A 21272-nucleotide genomic window follows, 5' to 3' on the forward strand; every position below is an offset into this window, starting at 1 on the left:
TTGCAACATTTCAAAGGATGCAAAGAAATTGTTGCATCCTCTGGTTAGAGAATTAGGATTTCAATAAAGGGAAGGGAAGAAAACTTAATGAAAGAGGGAAGAATTTTCCTTGCTGAATACTACTGAGAGAGCAAGTCAAATAAGAACAAAATTGCCCTTTTGTTTAATGACAAAATATGAAGAGTCTGACATCTTTAGAAAGAAAAGCTAGTAAGCTGAGGATGTGCTGGATACATGAGGGAGAGAAAAGATAAACGGCTCTTTCAAGAAGTTTGGCTGTGAAATGGAGAAAAGTTAGGGCTGTAAGTACTTTAAGAGGATTCGGGATTATAAGAAAGTGTGCCTTCTCCCAAGACAAGAGAGGCTTAAGCAAGTTTATATTGATAGGAACCTCCCAATAGGATGGGAGATAATAAAGATAAAAGAAAAATGAGGTAAGAGATTTCTGAAGTATTCTGGAAAGAAGGTGTCCGGAGTATGAGTGGGGGCATTGAAGACTTTCCCCATTGAAACAGGAAGGAAGGAAGAAAGGGTAGGTCCAGAAGTCTCCAGAGAAGTTTATCAGCTTGGGGGTGGGAAATAGAGATCTGGCAGTCTGATGCTATCTATTCTCTCAGGGAAGTAGGAAATAAGGACATCAGCTTCAGGTGGGGAAGGAAGGAGGAAGAGGATTAGAGGTCAGAGGAGACTGGAGAATGTTTGAAATTGTCTTTGCAGAGGGTAGGAGATGGAGTTAAATGAGAAATACGGGGCTGTGTAGAGTATTGGCCATGTTCAGAACCATGAATTTAGAATGGTGTCAATCTACCAAAAAGAGTTGTTTTGTCCTGTAGGACCTAGCAAACTAGCAGACACAGAAGATCTAGTTTTATATACTAATAGCAAATCATCTTACATTTTATCTTACTTTTTGTTTATTTCTAGCAATTAAGGAAAAATAGGTGTTTCTTCTTTGAAATGGTGTTTTTCTTAAAGTGTTCTCTAGGTTCTAGTGCCCTCACATGGCTGATCCACGTCATTCACTTAGGACTTTTTTTTTTTTTTTATGTGGATGCATTTGAACAAGCTGAGAATTAAGCAAGTGCCTTATATCACTGCTAGTAAAAACGAAAAATGAATTATGGCTTTGACTAACGGCAGTTGTAGGTGCACAGAAACTTCCATTATAGATTAATGCAACATTGGCTACTCACTGTCCTATTTTACTGTACTTAAAATCATGTTACTATTTTGTTATGTGCAAGTAATGTGAAAACTTACAATAAAAATTAAGACTAAGAAGGGTTATGAACAGCGTCTACTCAATTTCTGGGATTTTTATCATTGTGTCTAAGTTTACATTGATAAAGGTTGTCGTTTTACATAATTGCAACTGAATCTTTCTTGTGCTTTTTCTTAACTATGAAAGTCATTTTAATTATGTGACTACCGAATATTTTATCAGTTTTTGTTGTTGTTTTTTCAATATAAAGGAAAATGAAGGACATTGGCTGTGTCTACAAAGGCAAAATGGGTACCGTGACCCAAACCAAATGTTTGTTATAAGGAATGTTCTCTATGATTCAGGAAGTTAGGAAGGCAATTTATTGAGCATCGATTCTTTACCAGGCACATTAAGTATAGGAGCTTTTTGTGTATTTTAACTAATTTGATCCTCACAGCAATCCTGTGAAATCGTTATTTTTTCTCACTTTTATAGTGAATTGAACCAAGTCTTAGGTACATTAATAAGTAATTTGGCCACAGTCACAAACCCAAGAAGTGCCATCACTAATACCAGCCATCTTTTCTTACTATTCAAAATTTTATGAGCAGTTACTGTATATTATACACTCCACGCAGAAAGGATCATATTAAAAACATTCTTCCAGAATGATCCTTAGAATGGAATTATTCTTTTGTTGAATTTTTATCATAGTTTATAGACATGCTGAACTTGCAGTTCAGTTGTTGAGGTAAATCTGTCATTTATCATATTTTATTTTTTTATTAAAAAGGCATTTTATTATAAATACATTTCAGTTGTAGCAGTAAAATACATTTTGTGTTACCATGAATCTTTTAAGACAAAATAACTTCACTGAGACAATGATCGCAATGTAAGAAGTATAGACCCCGCACCGCCCCCCCCACCATGGAAAAGTTGTTTGAAGGAACCGAAGTGGCTAAAGTAATTACGAAACCAGGTTAAAAAAAAAAAAAAAAAAGACCAAAAAAGAAGAAAATAAAGACCCTGGATTGACTTTGGGGTTATTTTATGGTACAAAGTCATTTTTACTTTGAAGGATAAACTCTTTAGGTATTAGAACCTCTCAGATGAGGTATCATTCACTGCGACGAAAAAAATGACCGTTATAGTTTTGCCAGAAATTAAGATTATTAGGTGGCTCAAACTGGGCCTGAAGAGGTGGAGACAGACCATCTCAATTTTATAAAGCCTCCCTTGCCAAAATAAGACCCCGTATGGATTTGCTAAGTAACTGATTGTATGAAGTTAGCTGAACAAGCTTAGATAAGAACTGTTATTTTTAAAGCATTAAAAAAAAACCACACCCACATCTCTCACTAATAACAGGACCCATTCCAAAATCAAAACCCATTACCGTTATAATTTAGAGGAGAGGTATTTTCATCACCATATTTACCTAGGATACAAGTACTACATATAACCAGTACCTTCATGGGTTCCAAAGAATCATGTCAGATGACGGGCACAGAAAAAGCGGATACAGTACAGTGTCCTATACATGGATTGACAGGAAGCAGGCATGGTCTGGATCTATGGAAATCCAAGACCCTTCCTCTGGATGGGAGGGGAGGACTGAGAAACATTCTCAGGTGGAACCCACACATTGGGACTTCAACCTGTGAGCCACTGAAAGACAGAGAGAGGTCTTTGTATACAAGGCATGGTGCAAAGCCAAATGTAAATCACGCGAAGCTCCCTGTGGGTTGGAAATGGACAAAGGAACCTGTAACGAACATGGAGACAATCCCCGCGGAAGGGTAATCAAGGCTTTCAAGGAGGAAGTGCTGTGTTTGAAGAATTCCAAAGCTGTGCATTCTCTGATGCTTATCATGGGTACTTCTACACCTAAGTCATTCTAGAATCTATTGCCTTCAAAATTAAATCTGTCATTTAAAAAACTTAAATTGATAAATTATTTACCAATGAACCCATCTCTTTATATTTAATTACTAAGAAACACCTCAAATGGCCTCAAAAAAGTTGAGGGCTTGGCCTGAGATGGCCTAAATATGTGGTTGTTGAATTACAGAAATGGAAAAGATGAACTCAAGAATAAAATAATAAAGGCATAAAAATTCTAAGCTTCATGGTGTAAAGGCATGGTGGGGCATAAGAGTGAGATTTTTTCATTGAATTTTGTCTTCCTTGACAATACTCTTCTACTTTATTCAATGTGCTCATTATGTGCACTATTCTCACCAACTGTGTATTTATGACCATGAGTAACCCTCCAGACTGGACAAAAAATGTGGAGTAAGTAGAAAATAAAAAGATATTTTTCAATATTGTCACCCCTTATATTTCCAAATTTACTATCTTGAGACCCTATCACTTTCTTTAGCAGATCATACTAGCTACTCTAAACCAGAAAAGTTTAAACAATGACTCAGGATCATTTCAATGACTAATTTCCCGTAGGACAAAGCTTGCAGTGGCTCATTCATTAGCTCAAATTACTGCACTTGTTTGACTGCCAATATTTGTAGCCCTTAATCTTCCTTGTGAGTCTCAAACTCTTTTGAATATTATCAGTGATTACTAATATGCAATGATAAAAGTTACACCTAGTTTGTATGTTCTTTTTCTCATGGCTATCACCTTATTTTTTTTTTTTAAGATGTATTTATTTATTTTAGAGAGCAGAAGAGAGTGGGGAGGGGCAGAGGGAGAGAGAATCCTCAAGCAGACTTCCCCCTGAGCACAGAGCCTGATGAGGGGCTCGATCTCACAACTCTGAGATCATGACCTGAGCCGAAATCAAGAGCTTAACCAACTGAGCCACCCAAGTGCCCCGGCTATCACCTTTCTGTTTTATTAGATATTTCATGGCTCTTAATGATACATATTTTATTAAACACAATGCTTCATTAATTTGGAGGTTAATACCTATTTTGCTTAAATCAGACTGACAGCCAGTGTATTTCAGGTAATATCATCACATAGAACCATATTATTTGGGCCTTCGTTAGTTAATGTAGCAAATACAGTACTTATTTACTTACAGTCAATGAGAATGTCTTTCAGAATGTAATGTTTCTTTTGCCTTAAACTCTTCCTAAGCTTACATCATAGGGAGACTAGTACAGTCCCATATGGAAGCTTCTAATTTTTGTTTGTTAAGTTTCCTTTAAGACATCTACATGTCAATTACCTACTAGATCTTTAATGTGGACTTGGCTATTTCCTCTCAGGTACACCTTTACAGGAATTTATACTTTTGAATCGCTTATAAAAATACTTGCAAGGGGCTTTTGTTTAGAAGATTTCACATTCCTGCGGGATCCATGGAATTGGTTGGATTTCACAGTCATTACTTTTGCGTAAGTATCTTCATACGTTTTCCATCCTGGAATAATAAATCACTGGTGGGAGCCTATGCTGTATTTCTCCTCAGTGGCTTCCCTTGACAGATCAAGCATTTTCCTTAGTTATCATGTGAGCTTAGAATACTTTTCTTCTAATCAAATGATGCACTTTGGAGAAATTAGGAATCTAATAGTAAATTGTATAATTTTGGATTCAATTAGCACTGTAAAGTAGTAAAATAAAGTTTCCCAAGTATCTAGACGATGGTTGAAGACAATGCCATTTTTCTCTTAATTGGGAAATCTGATGGCAACGCTCATTGAAGTTGAAAAGGTCTTGATGAAAGACCAACATAGACTTAGATTTCCCTAAATTCTGAATAACTCTGATTTAATTCTACAGGTATGTAACAGAATTTGTAAACCTAGGCAATGTTTCAGCTCTTCGAACTTTCAGAGTCTTGAGAGCTTTGAAAACTATTTCTGTAATTCCAGGTAAGAAGAAACTGGTATAAGGTGGTAGGCCCCTTATATCTCCAACTGTTTCTTGTGTTTTGTTATTGTGTTGTGTGTGAACTCCCTATTACAGATATGTGACAGAGTTTGTGGACCTGGGCAATGTCTCAGCGTTGAGAACATTCAGAGTTCTCCGAGCACTGAAAACAATTTCAGTCATTCCAGGTGAGAGCTAGGTTAAACACCGAGGCTGACTTTACTGCATTGGGGCTACAATTACAGTTTTTGTGCATAAGCCTTTTGCTTGTCACACTTCGCAAAGAAATATGTAAAAAAGCAAGAATCAGGACATCATATTTTGGATGGGTTTGATTCTTTGCTTTTACTTCTTGCTTTCTTTAAAACTGTTCTAAATCAGCCTTTGAGTTTAACAGGTCTTTGCATGAGGCATTTGCAGTAACAGGCTACATGGTTTGCATCCTGTAACATCAAGCTTTCCGCATAGAAGCTAAACTGTGAGGCGTTCAGACTGATGCAAATTTGGCCATTTAGGTCGAAAACTGGTGATGTTCTTATCTGCAGATAAATGAAGGAGCAAGAGATAGCATGAGTGCTGCATGGAGCTCAGTTTTCAGATGTCTTCCTTTTTTAACCCGTATTCAAGCTTGCAGAATTCACAAATATATAACCTCATAATCCATTGACTCCAAGATTTGTTACTACTCTATTCACATAGATTTTTCTAAAATCAGTAAGAGGTTAGGGAGTAAGACATCTGCAAATAAAAGCAAAATATTTACACAAGGTTGATGTTTAAGCATGAATAACAAAATCATTTCTTTTGCTCTAAGGAGTATTTGGAAATACACTTTTGGTTCATTTCCATTCACAGTTTTCTAACAAACATACAAGTTCTGCTTTCATTCATTTTCACCAGCTACGGGCTTTTCATGAAAATGTTATTCAATCACAAACATTAAACTAATATTGTTGGCATTCTGCATGACATCTTTATTTTCCAGGACAAGCTCATGATGTTTTTGTCGATAATGTAGCTGTTCATAGTATATTGACATTCCTCCCTCTGATTTTATTCGTAGGCCTGAAGACCATTGTGGGGGCCCTGATCCAGTCGGTGAAGAAGCTCTCTGATGTAATGATTCTGACTGTGTTCTGTCTGAGCGTGTTTGCACTAATAGGACTACAGCTGTTTATGGGCAACCTGCGGAATAAATGTTTGCAATGGCCCCCTGATAATTCTTCCTTTGAAATAAACATCACTTCCTTCTTTAATAACTCATTGGATGGGAACGGTACCACTTTCAATAGGACAGTGAGCATGTTTAACTGGGATGAATATATTGAGGATAAAAGTAAGATATACTCTTTTAACCATTAAGTTGTTTAGTCCTTTAGTTAAAAAAAATACGTATAGTGGAAATTGTCTCAATTTTAATGTGAACTAAATGATTTAACCAATTTAAGATAACACAAATGATACAGAAGTCAAATGATATTTATGATATGATAATGATATTTTACTCCTTTCTATCTATCAATCAGTATGATAAAAGTTATCATTTGAAAATGTGTTATCTTTTCCTAAACCAGTGTTGAAAGCAATACCATTTTATTTGGTATTTGGTAAGCATTGATCAGGAAGGAGTTTTCAGTCATGTAGTAAATAAATCAGTAGTTTGAACTATTCGGTGTATTATGCTGAATTGCGTTGTTAAGAAGACTGTGGAAAAATAACTTGGCCTTATTTGGTTGACTCATTATATGTATTGAGTGCATATGATATATCTGGAAATAGAGAAATCATTCACCAAGATGGAAATCTACATTTGTGTACTCATCAGAAAGTTAAGCAACCCCAATCCAGCCATTCACTTATTGATGATGGGAAAGTGTAAACTCAAACCTAACCTCTGTTATTGTAATTTATCCTTTTGGTGTCAGTCATTGTTTTAGAGTTGTTTATCAGTATAGTTTGATTTTATTTAGGAATAGACATCAGAATAAACTCATGATGCCATATACTTCAGTATAATTTCTTACCATTGAAGCCAGCCTCTCTGTCATTTGGATGTTCAAGTCCCTCCCTCTGCATGTGCAATTAGCTAGCCAACACCCATTGGTCTTTTGATTATCAATATTCTACTGGGACACTTACTCTAAGGTATTCTTCATGGTTTTTAGAACCATATGAAATTTTATCCCTTCTCAAATTATATTCATGTTTTAAGAGTTAGTATTCTTATGAAGATTTCTATAACAGAGATTAAGATGCATTGGATAAATAGTTTTTTTTAAAAATTCATTATTTATGGGGTTTCCTACTTATTAATAACAGCACAGTAACAATATTTGCACATAAATATTTTCTCTATTTCTGATTATTTCCTTCAGATAAATTTCTGTTAGTAGAATTTGGTTGTGGGGGGGAGTGTCAAAGGGTATAACCAGATTAAGGCTATGGAGATAGAGTGTCAGATTTCTCTCAAGAGAGATCATACCACTATATACTTCCTACAGAACTGGTCATCTTACTGAACTCTCCCCAATATTGACTATTACCGTATTTTAAAATCTTTTGGTAGAAAGAAAAGTGTATTGTTCCTTAATTATTATTGCAGTAGAATTTTTAAACTATGTTTATTAGTATCAATAACAAGTTATATATTTTATATAATGTGAATTATCTGTTGATTTTTTTACCCATTATTTCATCAAGTGATAGTAAATTTTGGAGAATTCATATGAATTCTTTAATTTATCAAGCATGTTAACATTTTGTCCTTTTCTGGCAAATATATTTAGCTTGTTTTTCATCTTATTGCTTGTTTTTGATGCTTAAGTGATTTTCATATTTAGGCAATATAGTCATCAAATTTGTTTTCATTTTTCTCTAAGTTTAGAAAATGCTTCTTGATTCGGAGATCATAAAAATATTCCCTTAGATATTGTATATATAAAGGAACCACCTATATATCCTACATAAAAACACTTATATATTCTTTGTATTATATTAATAGACTTAGTTTTTAAATCTTCAATCTTTAAAAATCTAGAAATTTTTTTTGGCATATATTGTGAGGTAAGGATCTAAAACTTTTTGCAAAATTACAGCCCAGATTTCCTTGCATAATATATTAGGAGATTCCTTCAATACAGGCTTTAAAGTAGTCCTAAAGACAATTACAATAATTTTTTATGGGGCATATGTATGTGTTTTAATGTTTGTGTGTTTTAGTATGTGAATATGTATGTTTATGAATGTATATTTTTTGAGATCATCTTTGCAACTTATTGAAGTTATATATAAGGTTTCCCTAAGAATAGAAATTAGATATACTTAGAAAATTATATATGTTCAAAGAAACAAATTTATCCTGTTCCTTTGAAATACAGTAATCAAGCGAAAATCCAAAACACAATACTTATTTAGAGCATCATAGAAAGGAAAAACCTAACCCCACTTTTCACAGGAAATTAAGTTAAAACTGGTAGGAAAAAAATGTCTGAATCTATTTTGAGTCCATGCAAAAAAGTACTTATAAAGTAAAATTTTACTTGCATGGAAGCAATTTGAAGCAACAAGGCTTCCCTTTCTCTCACTTTTTGTGCCAAACAGCCTTAATTTGGCAACTCTTTTTTTGAACTATCCCAAGCAATTTGAGTTTATATTTGCAATAAATGCTGATAAGAGAATGTTATAATAGTTATTCCTTCCCCCAAAAAATTCTTTTTAAAACAGATTTTCTAAACATTTGTTTAATCAAAAATTTTATATTTTGATATTTGTTTAGTATTCAGTTATTATTAAAATATTTTCATTTTAGCCATATACATATTTATTACTTTATCCATTTCATTTTAGTTGAAAAAAATTATGAGGTTTATTACCTGAACACAATGGCTGAAGTGTTTTGAGGGCCTTTTTAATGATTCTTTCTATTCCTCACTCTTTAAATAGGTCACTTTTATTTTTTGGAAGGGCAAAATGATGCTCTGCTTTGTGGCAACAGCTCAGATGCAGGGTAAGTGATGTTTCGTATTGAGTTTCAGTCCACACTGCTCCATCAGCCCCAATAACTTGCCACCTCCCACCTACCCAGCCCTCCCTCACTCCTCATTCAAAGCCCTCCATAAATTCCACTTCACGCTGATTCTCAAAATAGCTGAAATAAGTGTGGATTCTCACCTCCTTCACACACTCATATGCGGCAATTATTTTTCCATACTAGGTCACAGCTAATCTTCCAAATTAGTTCAATGGAAAATAGAGAAGCAGTACATATGTATTAGAAGATTAAGTTAATGGAATTCATAAGCATGTACTTTTGTAAGTGTGATATTTTATACATGCTAATGTGGTCTCCATGACTTCAAATGTAAGATCTCTGGAGATAATGTCGGTATCTGAGTCATGGTGAGTGTATGTCAAGCATATTAGAGCACAAGCTGGGAAGTTTGCATGGATTCAAGCCTGACTACCGAATAACACTCCCTCCCCTTGCCTTAGTTTCCTCCAGTGATAAATGGGTATAATAATAGAGTTGCTGTGAGGATTAAATGGATTAGCGAATATGTAGCTATTACAGCATTCAATAAGTGCTTTTGATTATTATGATTGACACGTGAACTTTGCTATTAAGAAGTATTGCACTTGGAGCTAAAGCCTATGAAAATTCAGAGAAATAATTACCTTTCCCTGTTTGGCAAGAATTTAGAACCATAGAAGAAGTTTAGTGTTCTTCAATGGAAGATGATATTGTGGACATACCTGTAGCAAAATTTCCAATGGTAACAGACTTTTCATTTGGCTCATATGATAAATATTGTGCTGCCTTTTCCTCCAAGTCCCAGTGATAAGTAGAACAGACTAATTTTAATTCCTTGTCTGTACCATACTAAATGCTTTACATAGACTATCTTATTTAACACTTGTATATTTGTAAGGCAGGTTCTGTTATTAATCCTTTCTTACATATGAGGTGCCCGAAGATTAGCAAAGTTAGGAAACTTACTCAAGATCATGCATCTCAGAAGTGTCAGGCACAATGCTGGGGCCAGATTTGGCTTGATCATTAAAGTCATAACTATGAAATCTTTATGCAGAGACATTCCCTCCTCTCCATGTGCCGCCATCCATCCTTCCTTCACCCCTCTTCTCTACTGCCATACTCACACACTCTGCATCTGGATATCTTCAGTGAAAATCAATTTTTTCCCTGTAGACTTATTCTTCTGTTCATTCTGCAAGTCCCAGGAGATATTAATCATGATATGATTGCTTTTATATGGAGACATGATAAATATAATGACAAGAAATCTGTTTTCCCTACTGTCATATAAAGGAGACATTGGCATCTATAAAAACAGGGAAGTCACCCAGCAGACTTGCAGTACTGACTGTTTCTTTTAATCTAATTACAGCCAGTGTCCAGAAGGATACATCTGTGTGAAGGCTGGTAGAAACCCCAACTATGGCTATACAAGCTTTGACACCTTTAGTTGGGCCTTCTTGTCCTTATTTCGTCTCATGACTCAAGACTTCTGGGAAAACCTTTACCAATTGGTGAGAACAGATAAAAGGATTCTTCTGGGAAGCATGAAATACTGAAATCAAGGGAATTGCTGTAAGATACTGTATTACTTGGAGTGTGAACTTTTAGCGTCTATATAAAATTTAATAAAATATCTCTTACATTTTTACAGACACTACGTGCTGCTGGGAAAACATATATGATATTTTTTGTGCTGGTAATTTTCTTGGGCTCATTCTACCTTATAAATTTAATCCTGGCTGTGGTGGCCATGGCCTATGAGGAACAAAATCAGGCAACTCTTGAGGAAGCTGAACAGAAAGAAGCTGAATTTCAACAGATGCTTGAACAGTTAAAAAAGCAACAAGAAGAAGCTCAGGTATCGTTAGCAAGAGCATAGAGCTCTTGTGTTTGTTGATCTCAGTCCTCTGACCACACTGGTGAGGTCAGTGACATTTACCACGCGAAATCGGCAGTGGGTAAAAGTAACATTTGAAACATGTCATATGTGTTTGGTATTAGGAGCCGTTAGATTTTTAGATTATTATTTTATGTTGATGATTACTGTCAATGCTGATGGCATCAAAACATCGAGAATTATAATTGCTTTATTGACTTTTTTTTTTCTCCCTTGTGACTCATTTACTCAGGCTCACAAAATATTTAGACCTGTATGCCCTCAATTGAAGTATTTTCTTAATTTTCTGGGGAAGAGGAATTTGTTATAGTTGCTTCTTCATTAGTGTCAGTAGAGGTGGGAAAGGTCAGAAAACCAGAGTCAAACTGAGAAGATATTTCCTAGAATCTGGAAAAGCAAAGACCTATTTAATATTTATTTTTTTATTTGAAGGGTATTTAAAAGCAAGTTTACAGGTTGCATAAGAAAAACCCTGGTGTGTAAATGTAGTAAATCACTACATTCTCTGCCTCCTACCCTATAAAAAATAATTTAATTTGGATTTGATAAGACTTCAGAATAAGGCAAGAATTGCTCTAATTGTATTTGCTTGACTTAATGGCATTAACTAATCCAAGTGCTTATTTTTGGCTTCTCTTGGATCTTGACTACAATTCCCATTTAATACTGAGTATCCTAAATATTTAATAAAGGTCAGATAAAATATACTGGAGTAACAGCAACAAGATAGGATACTATACCTTTCCCAAAACTGTACTCTTATAATTTAGAAATTCATTCAGATGCCACGATCTGGGATTCCTATATACATATATATATATTATATATGTATATAATATATATATAAAATATATATATAAAATATATATGATCTATGATATGTTTTTGTTGTACATTTCTTAGTGAGATACTCCACTTAAGTGAGAGGCAGAAGTTTATCAAAATAAAATACTTGGCTGAATTAAGTTCAATAATTTAGATTGGCACTAAAAATTATTGTCAAGTGGATGTGTGATGGATCAGGTTAAAATAGGAAACCTTTAATTCTTAAATTCTTTCCTTCTTCATATAGTGGTTAAGTCATAGAAAAATTTATTATGATATTTGAATGTCTTGCTCATATTGTTGAATAATTAGAGAGCATAGTGAGAGGCCAGAGCTTTAAAGTTCGCATCAAAGTCACACGTATCATCTTCCACATGTCTTTTGAATTTAATTCTTTAATTGGTTTAATGACAATGCACGGTTTTCTGAAATATGGACCGGGATGGAGAATTGTTTTTCAAGATTGTATTCATGACATTGAAGACAGATGAAGTAGTAAACAGCGAGAGAGTTTTTCAAGGTTTGTGTGCAACTGCCATTTGCTGTCTCCGCTTCCAGGCCGCGGCTGCAGCCGCATCTGCTGAATCAAGAGAGTTCAGCGGTGCCGGCGGGATCGGAGTTTTCTCAGAGAGTTCTTCAGTAGCATCAAAGTTGAGCTCCAAGAGTGAAAAAGAGCTGAAAAACAGAAGGAAGAAAAAGAAGCAGAAAGAGCAGTCTGGAGAAGAAGAGAAGGAAGATGCGGTCCGCAAATCCGAATCAGAAGACAGCATAAGAAGAAAAGGTTTCCGTTTTTCCTTAGAAGGAAGCAGGTTGACATATGAAAAGAGGTTCTCTTCTCCACATCAGGTGAAGATATTATTAGCTTACATAAATTGCGTTTTCATAACAGACCACTTTTTAAAGATATGCCAGAATTTGGTAGAAATAAAACCGCCTTCTCCCTGGATGGCACAGTACTTTCAGAATTGTAATGATCATCAAGTGTTGTGTTTATCACCTCAGAGACTTTGTGAGTTTTGCAACTTTTTGAAATCCCAAGAAAGCATTTTTAGAGCATAGACCCCACTGAGCTTGGGAAGGTTTATGGTTTTGAGGTTTTGTGGAAGACTCAAACATCTTGGGGCAATTTTCCACTTGAGAAATTATCAGCAGATGGTTCCCATCCCTCTTTAGCTACACTACTGTGCCGGGACCCAGTGACTGGGTTTTCCGAGTGGCAGGTTCCTAGAAGTGAACCGTGTATTCTTTCAGACCATCTGTGTAGTTGTTCCCATTCACATACGAACTTTACTGGAAGAATCATTCTTCAGACACTTGTTTCAAAGGAAACTGAAGCAAAATTTTTCTAGAAGTGTAGCCAAAATTCTTAGTTGGAAATGCACTAAGGAATATTTATGACACTAAATAAATAGTGGTGTTTAATTGCACTTGATTATCTCTCTCATGTTTAATGTGGGATTTGTGCTGAAAGAATATCCTGATTATATGGTACAGTAAATGTTCACTGGATGCCTGTGGCTTATGTACCAACACAAGCTGTTGAGACTTTGAAATTTAGGATCCTTAAATTTTGAAATTACCAAGAGAATTACCAGAAATACAGAGTTTCTCAGAAGACAATGTCACCAGTAGTGAAACCTTAGTATGATTTAGTAGCCATAACAATGAGAACAAGGCTGAGAGCAATGATAATGGCTAACACTTACAGGATTCATTGCAGCTTTCAGTGTAAACTCATTTAAGCCCCTCACTACAGCCCTGAGTGGGTACTACGATCATCATCCCCAGTCTACAGATGTGAGAACGGGAGGGCTGTATTCTTTCTCAAGTGCTTGTTTTATCCTTGGTATTCTTTTTACATTATCATAATTAATGTTAACATTAGTATTATTTTCACTATTTATTAGGCCCGGTGAAGTTGAATAATTGCCCAGTGTCATGTAGTTATTAAGGGCTGCAGCGGTATTCAAATTTGGTATGACACTAAAACTCCTGAACTTTCCACTTTAACAGCCTGACTAGAAAGAATATTTTAAAAAACTGATAAAGAAACTTACAATTTGATGTCACTAAACAGATACATATATTTAGGGTTATACTTGCTCTTCATACAATTTGTAGTATATATATACTCACAAAACCTCATATTTAATATGTGTAAAATTTTTATAGGTCAATTCGATTCATTCCAAGTCCAAATAACATTATGAGATAGAATAGATTAAAGGATTACTGGGGTTGAATTTATATTTAAAATAGAATTTGTTTTTAATTCTACATTTTACACTCATTCATGTTGTTGTCTCAATCATTATGATTTAATTAGTGGAGACATTAATCTTAATAAATTTGAATTCCTTAAAAATCAAATCCCCTTTTTTACAGCATTGGTCATGTTGTAAAAGAAGGAAAGGAAGAAGGGAGGGAGGGGAGAAGGAAGGTAGGTTATTAGAGATAAAATGGCCTAAATTTGAAACTGCGGATCACCAGGTGCCACAATCTCTTCAATTTGCTTCAATTCAAATCCAACAGAACTAATTCTAAGTGAAATAGTGAAGCCTGAAAAGGTTGAGTTCTGACCTACTTCCTTCTGCAAATTTTGCCCACAGATAAAGCATTTCCCCAGTACTGTCTTCTTTGTAACTCTGTTTCCTAGCTAGTTGGGCATGATAAGTAATTACTGACTTATACAACATGCAACATCTGGCTCAAATTGATATTTGTTTCTTAAGTGGTATCTGTATATTAAAAGAGTGAAAAACTTCCCTTTTATCTGGTAAATAGATGAATAGCTAAGAAGATGGAGAGGGAGAGAGAAAGAGGATGGGGGAGAGAGAGAGAGAGAGAGAGGGAGGTAGAGGGGAAAGAGACAGAGAGAATCCTGAATTTATACTAATCCCACTTTCCAAGTCCTTGGAAGTAATACAGGAAATATTAAGGAAGGTAGAGGTTCTTAAGGTACAGTGATGAAAGGCCCATTGTTAGATTTTTTTGAAAGTCCAAGACCCCAGAGTATTAAAGACTATTGTTTTGTGGTGACATGATGGAAAGGCAATTATGTTGATAACCATTTCTATTTTCATATTGAAAAAATATATATATAATGTAGGCTTTTACTGCAAGATTATAATTTTCTCAGTAGAGTAGGTGGATTGTATGAAACATTTCTTAGGCTTCAGTTTGACTTGTTAGTGTGGGAGATGGGAGAGAAGGAAGTCAAGAGTACAATCTCTAATCAAGTCTCAAGACAATCTGGATATTTATTTATTTTATTTTATTTTTTAAAAGATTTATTTATTTATTTTAGAGAGAGCGAGCATGTGCAAGTGGGGGGAGGGGCAGAGGGAGAAGGAGAGAGAATCCCAAGCAGACTCTGTGCTGAGTGCAGAGCCTGATGCAGAGCTCGATCCCAGGATCCTGAGATCATGACCTGAGCCAAAACCAAGAGTTGGACACTCAATCAGTTGGGCCACCTAGGTGTCCCTGGATATTTTATTCTGAAGATATAGTCAACCTTCTTAAGTTATTAGATATGGTCGACCTTCTTAAGTTATTAGTTCACTCCCTATTTATAATAAAGCAAGAGTTTTGCTTTTTAGAGATTCATTTTTTTATGGCAGATTTTTTGTATTGGCCATCCTTTATTTGTGGTGCAACATTTGATTGTTATGGATTTAGATAATTAATGCAAGCAATAGAAGCTGATGTTGACAGATGGGGCACAATCGTTTTTCATACAGCTGTCTCATGTAAGCTGTGCTCTTGTATGGCAGAATTCACCTTTAAACTCAGAGAGGAACCGTGTGTGCAATTTTATAACTTATTTCCCTCCAACCCTTGTATTGGCTCTAATTAAGTTGAGTACTTGTAGTTAAAATATAAACTCTTACTAAGAGTGATATAGTTTCTACCTTATTTCTTATTGCCAAGCATTTCTTGCCTGCCTTTTTGAGCTGATGATAGCCAGCATGTCACAAATCCTATAACTCTCATGATTTTATAGCTTATTCAAAGTCCCTTGTGAAAAGAGAGAAAGGAGGTGAAAGAAATGGGGTAGTCTAAGAGAGACATAAAAAAAAATTACTTTTTTTGAAAACAATAAAGGAAAAGAAGGAATCTTACTAGTGAAGTTGGTAATAAGATGAAAAAACATGGGAACAGGAAAAGGAAAAAGGACATCTTTTGGGGGAGCAGATTAGTCTCTTTAAATGTCCTTCTTTCAAAAAAAATAAATAAAAATAAATGTCCTTCTTTCTGTAAATAATAAATAGGATTCCATAACATAAGATGGTTTAAAGCTTATAAATGTTTTATAGATGTTTATAGACATTATTGAGAAAAAAAATTTTTTAGCCAAAAAGAAAATTAAAAGCATACTTTTGGTCAGGAAGTATAAAACATATATATAGGTACAAAATAATTTTAATTAGCTTTAAATCCTTTGGAGAAAAGAAGATCACACTAATAACATTTAAATGATTAAATTAGTATTCTTTCTATTAATAATAAGAGAAATCCAACTCCAGCCAGCCTAAATTAAAAAAAAAGAGAGAGAGAGAACTGATTAGATCAGATAAATAATATCTGTGAGTAGCTTTAGGCATGGCTGGGTCCAGAGGCTCAAAGCATGTTATCATGGCCAAGTATTTCTTCATATTGCAAGCCCAGGTTCCTCCAATAGAGTGGCAAGGTGTCACTGCAACTTCAAACTTATAGTCAATATTCTTAACAACCCCAATTGAAAATGCGCCTCTTTCTCAACAATTGTAAAAGAAAAAGGTGGCTGCCAATGGATGAAGCGGGTCCCCTGCCCATCTTTAAATGGTTTTCTATGGCCTGAGGTATGGAATATACTCATTGGCTGGGCCTGGGTCATAGTCTTGACTGAGGATCATTTGTCAAGGTTAATCAGGGTACTGTTGAAAGAAGAAGGAGGAATGGATATCGGACAAGCAAGAAAGTGTTTACTACAGTGAAGTTATAAAAGTAGACTAGTAATAATCAGGAAGTGATTGTGTTCAATGCTGCTATGCTTAAGAATCAAGGAAAACTATGTGGTGGCAGTGACAATGTAGCCATTTAGAAATCCGTGTAATGATTGTGACCAAGTACTTAGTGAAAACAGGCTTTTGTGAATATGGTACTTTTCAGATTTCTTGAGAGACAGAAGAATGAAAATCAGGGAATGAATCATACAGTTCTCTCAGCTTGATTTATTTAATTTATTCATGAAGACATTATAAAATATGCAAAGGGAAGGGGAGAAGCTGCTCATTGTACTATAATTAAACAGACCTACTAGCAAGATTGATTTTATTTTCCTCTGTGGTGAGATCTGCATCCGGGTGTGGTCACTAGTGAGCTCTTACTGGCTATATTTTTGGCTTCAAAGGGTCTAAATGTAGGTGTGTGTTTAGTTGCTTTCCATTGGCACGTTAAATGAGATTAGCTTCTAGAATAGGGTCTAGCAAAAAATTCTGTTCTAGGTGCCAATAATGGGACAAAATAATGTTGAGGGGTACTTGCAACTATCTTAAGGCATGTGTAAAATAGAAGAAAATAACAGAAAATAAAAAATGAAGGAAGGGAGAAAAAGGGAAAGCAAAACAGATGAGGTGAACCTGGTGGAGAGTGCCAGAACACCACCAGCAGTTACCACAGGAGCCCATGGTTCCAGCTTGTCCCATGACTTATCCTCAGGTAAGTCAACAAATCTGAAACAAGTCAAGTCTCATATTTTGGGGGATGACTGCTCTTAATTCTGTTCCTCTGTGTTTTTTTTGTTTTCTTATTATTCATAGTCTTTACTGAGCATCCGTGGCTCCCTTTTCTCTCCAAGACGCAACAGTAGGGCGAGCCTTTTCAGTTTCAGAGGTCGAACAAAGGATATTGGCTCTGAGAATGACTTTGCCGATGATGAGCACAGCACCTTTGAAGACAATGACAGCCGGAGAGACTCTCTGTTTGTGCCACACAGACATGGAGAGCGGCGTCACAGCAATGTCAGCCAGGCTAGCCGTGCCTCCAGGGTACTCCCCATTCTGCCTGTGAATGGAAAGATGCACAGTGCGGTGGATTGTAATGGAGTGGTCTCGCTGGTCGGGGGCCCTTCTGCCCTCACATCTCCAGCTGGACAGCTCCTTCCCGAGGTGAGGCCAATGAAAACTGCCGCTGCTGGGGAGGGACCTGTGGCTGGGGCAGGCAGGAGTGTTTTTGATTTCCATATCCAGGAATTTTGTTAAGTCTTTTGTTGGGGTTGGTTCAGTCCAGCTGTGAACTCACTTTGTCAAATTGTTCTATTTAGATGTTTCTGCAAATTAATTAAAAATATAGGTTGGCTCTCACAGAGAAGTATTCATCATTTTTGGGAAGAAGAAAAGGATATCCTTAATGGCCTAAGGGTATGAAACTTGCCAGAAAGCACAGGAACAATTTATCAAATATAATGTTTAATTAATATGATCGAATGAAATGCAAGAAATGATATAAATATTCAACTTAAGGTTGAATAAGATATAAATATTCAACTGTTCCATTAAAAGGTGAATTTGATACTTCCTCTTGAAGTAGATACTATTACTAAAGACATCTAAATCCTGTGATGCAACATTCTTTTTCTTTGCAGGTCAGAGTGCTGTAACATTTTTAGCATCCACTCAAATGACCCCAGCCATTGTACCTTTGTGTGGTAAAGAAGTCACTCAAAGTACCTGGTAGGGTCAAGTATTGCAATTTTTAGAGCAGATTTCAATTTTTATATTACTATCATGATTTCTTTTTGTAAACAAAGAAGCTCTAAATCAAGCATATAAAAAAGAGTTTCAACTAAATAGCAGACACTTACAGGGATATATTATTGACATTTTCCTTTGTAAACATAAGGTGCTTTTTAACTTTGGTATTAAATAAGATTTTATTGCCCAACATAAAACTATTCTAGCAATGTCATTGGGTTGTATTTTATAGTTTTCCAAATCATATTGTAATCTTCTTTGTATGATTTTTCTAAAACAAGCCCATTTATTATAGTTGGAGAAGCTCTTTCAGCCACATTAAAATCATATGGAGTCAGCTTTCAGTTACCTAATACAGGAGCTTCTTACCTCTTCCCTGGGTTATAGAAATAGCCATTGATCACTTTTTTCCTTGGCCTCTCCCCACCACTTTCTCCCAAAGAAATGTCCAAGTACCTGGAGTCAGATAAAACTGTGAAAAAAGTAGAACTTTGTAGTGAAGGAACCAGGAAGAATGCAGAAGGAATATCAACTTCTCTGTTAAAATAATCATGGCTGACTATGTACCAGGCACTGCCCAGAACACTTTACATGTGTTAGTTCATTAAGTTCTCACAACAACCCTTTATGATAGGTACTAATATTATCCCCATTTTAAAGAGGAGGAAACTGAGGCCTGTGCATGGTGGAACTAAGATTTGACCCCAAGTGTGCTGGCTACTAACCCTACATTCTATCCATACTGTAATATTGCTTTCCATTGATTTTTTTTTTAACTTTCTTAAATGGAAAGTAAGAAATGGCTAAGGAAGCAAACATTTTCATTTTAACCCAGTATTTCTTAAAATATACTTCACCCTCAAACTACTTACATCAGAATTCCTTGGGATGCTTCTTAAAAATGGAGATTCCTCATTTTCCTCTCCCCCAGCCCCTGGCAACCACCATTCTGCTCTCTACTTCTGTGAGTTTGATGGCCAAAGGGTACAAAATTTCCATTAAGCAAGATAAATAAGTTCTGGAGATTTATATAGCATAATGCCTATAGCTAACAATACTGCATTGTATCCTTAAAATTTGCTAAGATGGCAGATTTTATGTTAAGTGTTCTCATTACAAATCATAACAGCAACAACAACAAAAATAAAGGGGATGGGAGGAAACTTTGGAAGGTGATGGAGATGTTTCTGGCCTTGATAGTGGTTATGGTTCACAAGTGTACACTCACTGAATTGTGTATATTAAATATATACAGCTTTTTACATGTCAGTCATTCTTCAGTAAAGTGGTTTAAAGAAGAAAAAAAATAGAGATTCCTGGGCCAATCAAGACTTACTCAGACCAAAAGACGGAAGAGAACGACGTCTGGGAAACTCCTTCCTTGATGATTCTTACACATGATAAAGTATGAGCATCACTGATCCTGATAAATGTTAATTGAACAAACAAAAACAAATCCACAACTTCTTTGCATAAATACAAGGAGTATCTCAGAAAATAGAATTTATCAGTAATTACCATAAAACTCCTGCCCTATCGAGAGGATAGGATACATCTCTGAAGGCAAATGGGAGCCCATTTGAAGCAAAGCTTAGTGAGATCCTTTTATTTCCCACTCCATCGTGTTCATTCTGCAATCAGGCAGGTGCTCAGAGGCAGGGCCCTGAGCCAAAGGTGCAGACAAAGGAGTAGGCTTTGAGAGACTGCAGAGGGGGAAATGAGAATAGAAAACAAACCACTAAAGGCAAATGATACCTACCAAAGTCCACAGTATCCTCGACATGTAAATTCAATAGAAGCAATTTAACTTAAGAATTTCCTCAGTAATATCATTAGAGGATCAGAAATCTATCATTAAAGATCAGACAGATCTAGGATTGCACATAAAGTTCTGTATAGAGCAGAAGAGACTAGATGACCTTTAAATGACCCTATTTCTTTTCTTAAAACTTTGCCTCTCTGACCAGGCCAAATATTTTAATTTCTGAGAAACAACCTTTTGATTTGAAGGGCTTTAGTTTCAACAGGGAGGGCTTATTTTTTTTTTTTCTCATTAATTTTGCTTCTCTTCTACCATAAAATTAATTTTAGAGTGACCTATATGGATATTTATCACCATTAAATCATATCAACTGAGTGGAAACTTTGCTTTTGAATATGTCTGCATTGGAAGTATGCAGGTTAATAAAATAATGTTAATTACTCATTCTACAATAAAGTCAAAGTAGATGAACAGGACTCATATTACTCTTTTAGAAATAGGGAGGATCCTCAGAGAACTAAAAATTCTTCTTATTTATTATTAGCACTCAGATCTGCATTTGAAATGCATGAGTTTGCCCTTTCTTCCTGTGATAATTAACTTCCTTGTTTGATCTCCTAAAGTAGGAATAAATTTCTGCCCATGTTAAATCTTGGTGAGTTTATTTTGGAATAGAAAAGTATCAAATCATTTTATCATGGTTAAAAATCAAAGTTCCCCAGATTGGTGTTATTGACTTAGAGTTCCAGCACCAAGGATGTTTGTTTTGTGGATTTGTTTTGTAAATGTAAGACAGTTATAAATTAGTTCTAATATTTGCTTTTATTATTAAGGATGGATGTTAGAAAATGTTACCTATTTATAATGAACAAAAGCATTTTACAAGTTGAATTCACATTTTAGGGGAACTGTTACTAATGCATCTTAGAGAAACCTTAAAAATTCTTTCCATACATTAAACCATGAATATG

At 35.3% G+C, this 21272-nt stretch overlaps 1 protein-coding gene across 8 annotated transcripts in view; it reads left to right on the forward strand.

Annotated features, from left to right (window-relative positions):
- LOC118534502 (sodium channel protein type 2 subunit alpha) overlaps window positions 1-21272 on the forward strand; it is a 139342-nt gene that overhangs the window by 64947 nt on the left and 53123 nt on the right. For all 8 annotated transcript variants that reach the window (XM_078070921.1, XM_078070922.1, XM_078070920.1 and 5 more), the window contains 9 exons: window positions 3412-3502; window positions 4441-4569; window positions 5144-5235; window positions 6111-6383; window positions 8990-9053; window positions 10453-10594; window positions 10735-10941; window positions 12364-12651; window positions 17607-17954. In XM_078070921.1, the coding sequence (XP_077927047.1) occupies window positions 3412-3502; window positions 4441-4569; window positions 5144-5235; window positions 6111-6383; window positions 8990-9053; window positions 10453-10594; window positions 10735-10941; window positions 12364-12651; window positions 17607-17954 (1634 nt within the window). The remainder of the gene's footprint in view (window positions 1-3411; window positions 3503-4440; window positions 4570-5143; window positions 5236-6110; window positions 6384-8989; window positions 9054-10452; window positions 10595-10734; window positions 10942-12363; window positions 12652-17606; window positions 17955-21272) is intronic.

This window comes from Halichoerus grypus, chromosome 4 (genome assembly GCF_964656455.1).
Source record: "Halichoerus grypus chromosome 4, mHalGry1.hap1.1, whole genome shotgun sequence".
Lineage (NCBI taxonomy): Eukaryota > Metazoa > Chordata > Mammalia > Carnivora > Phocidae > Halichoerus > Halichoerus grypus.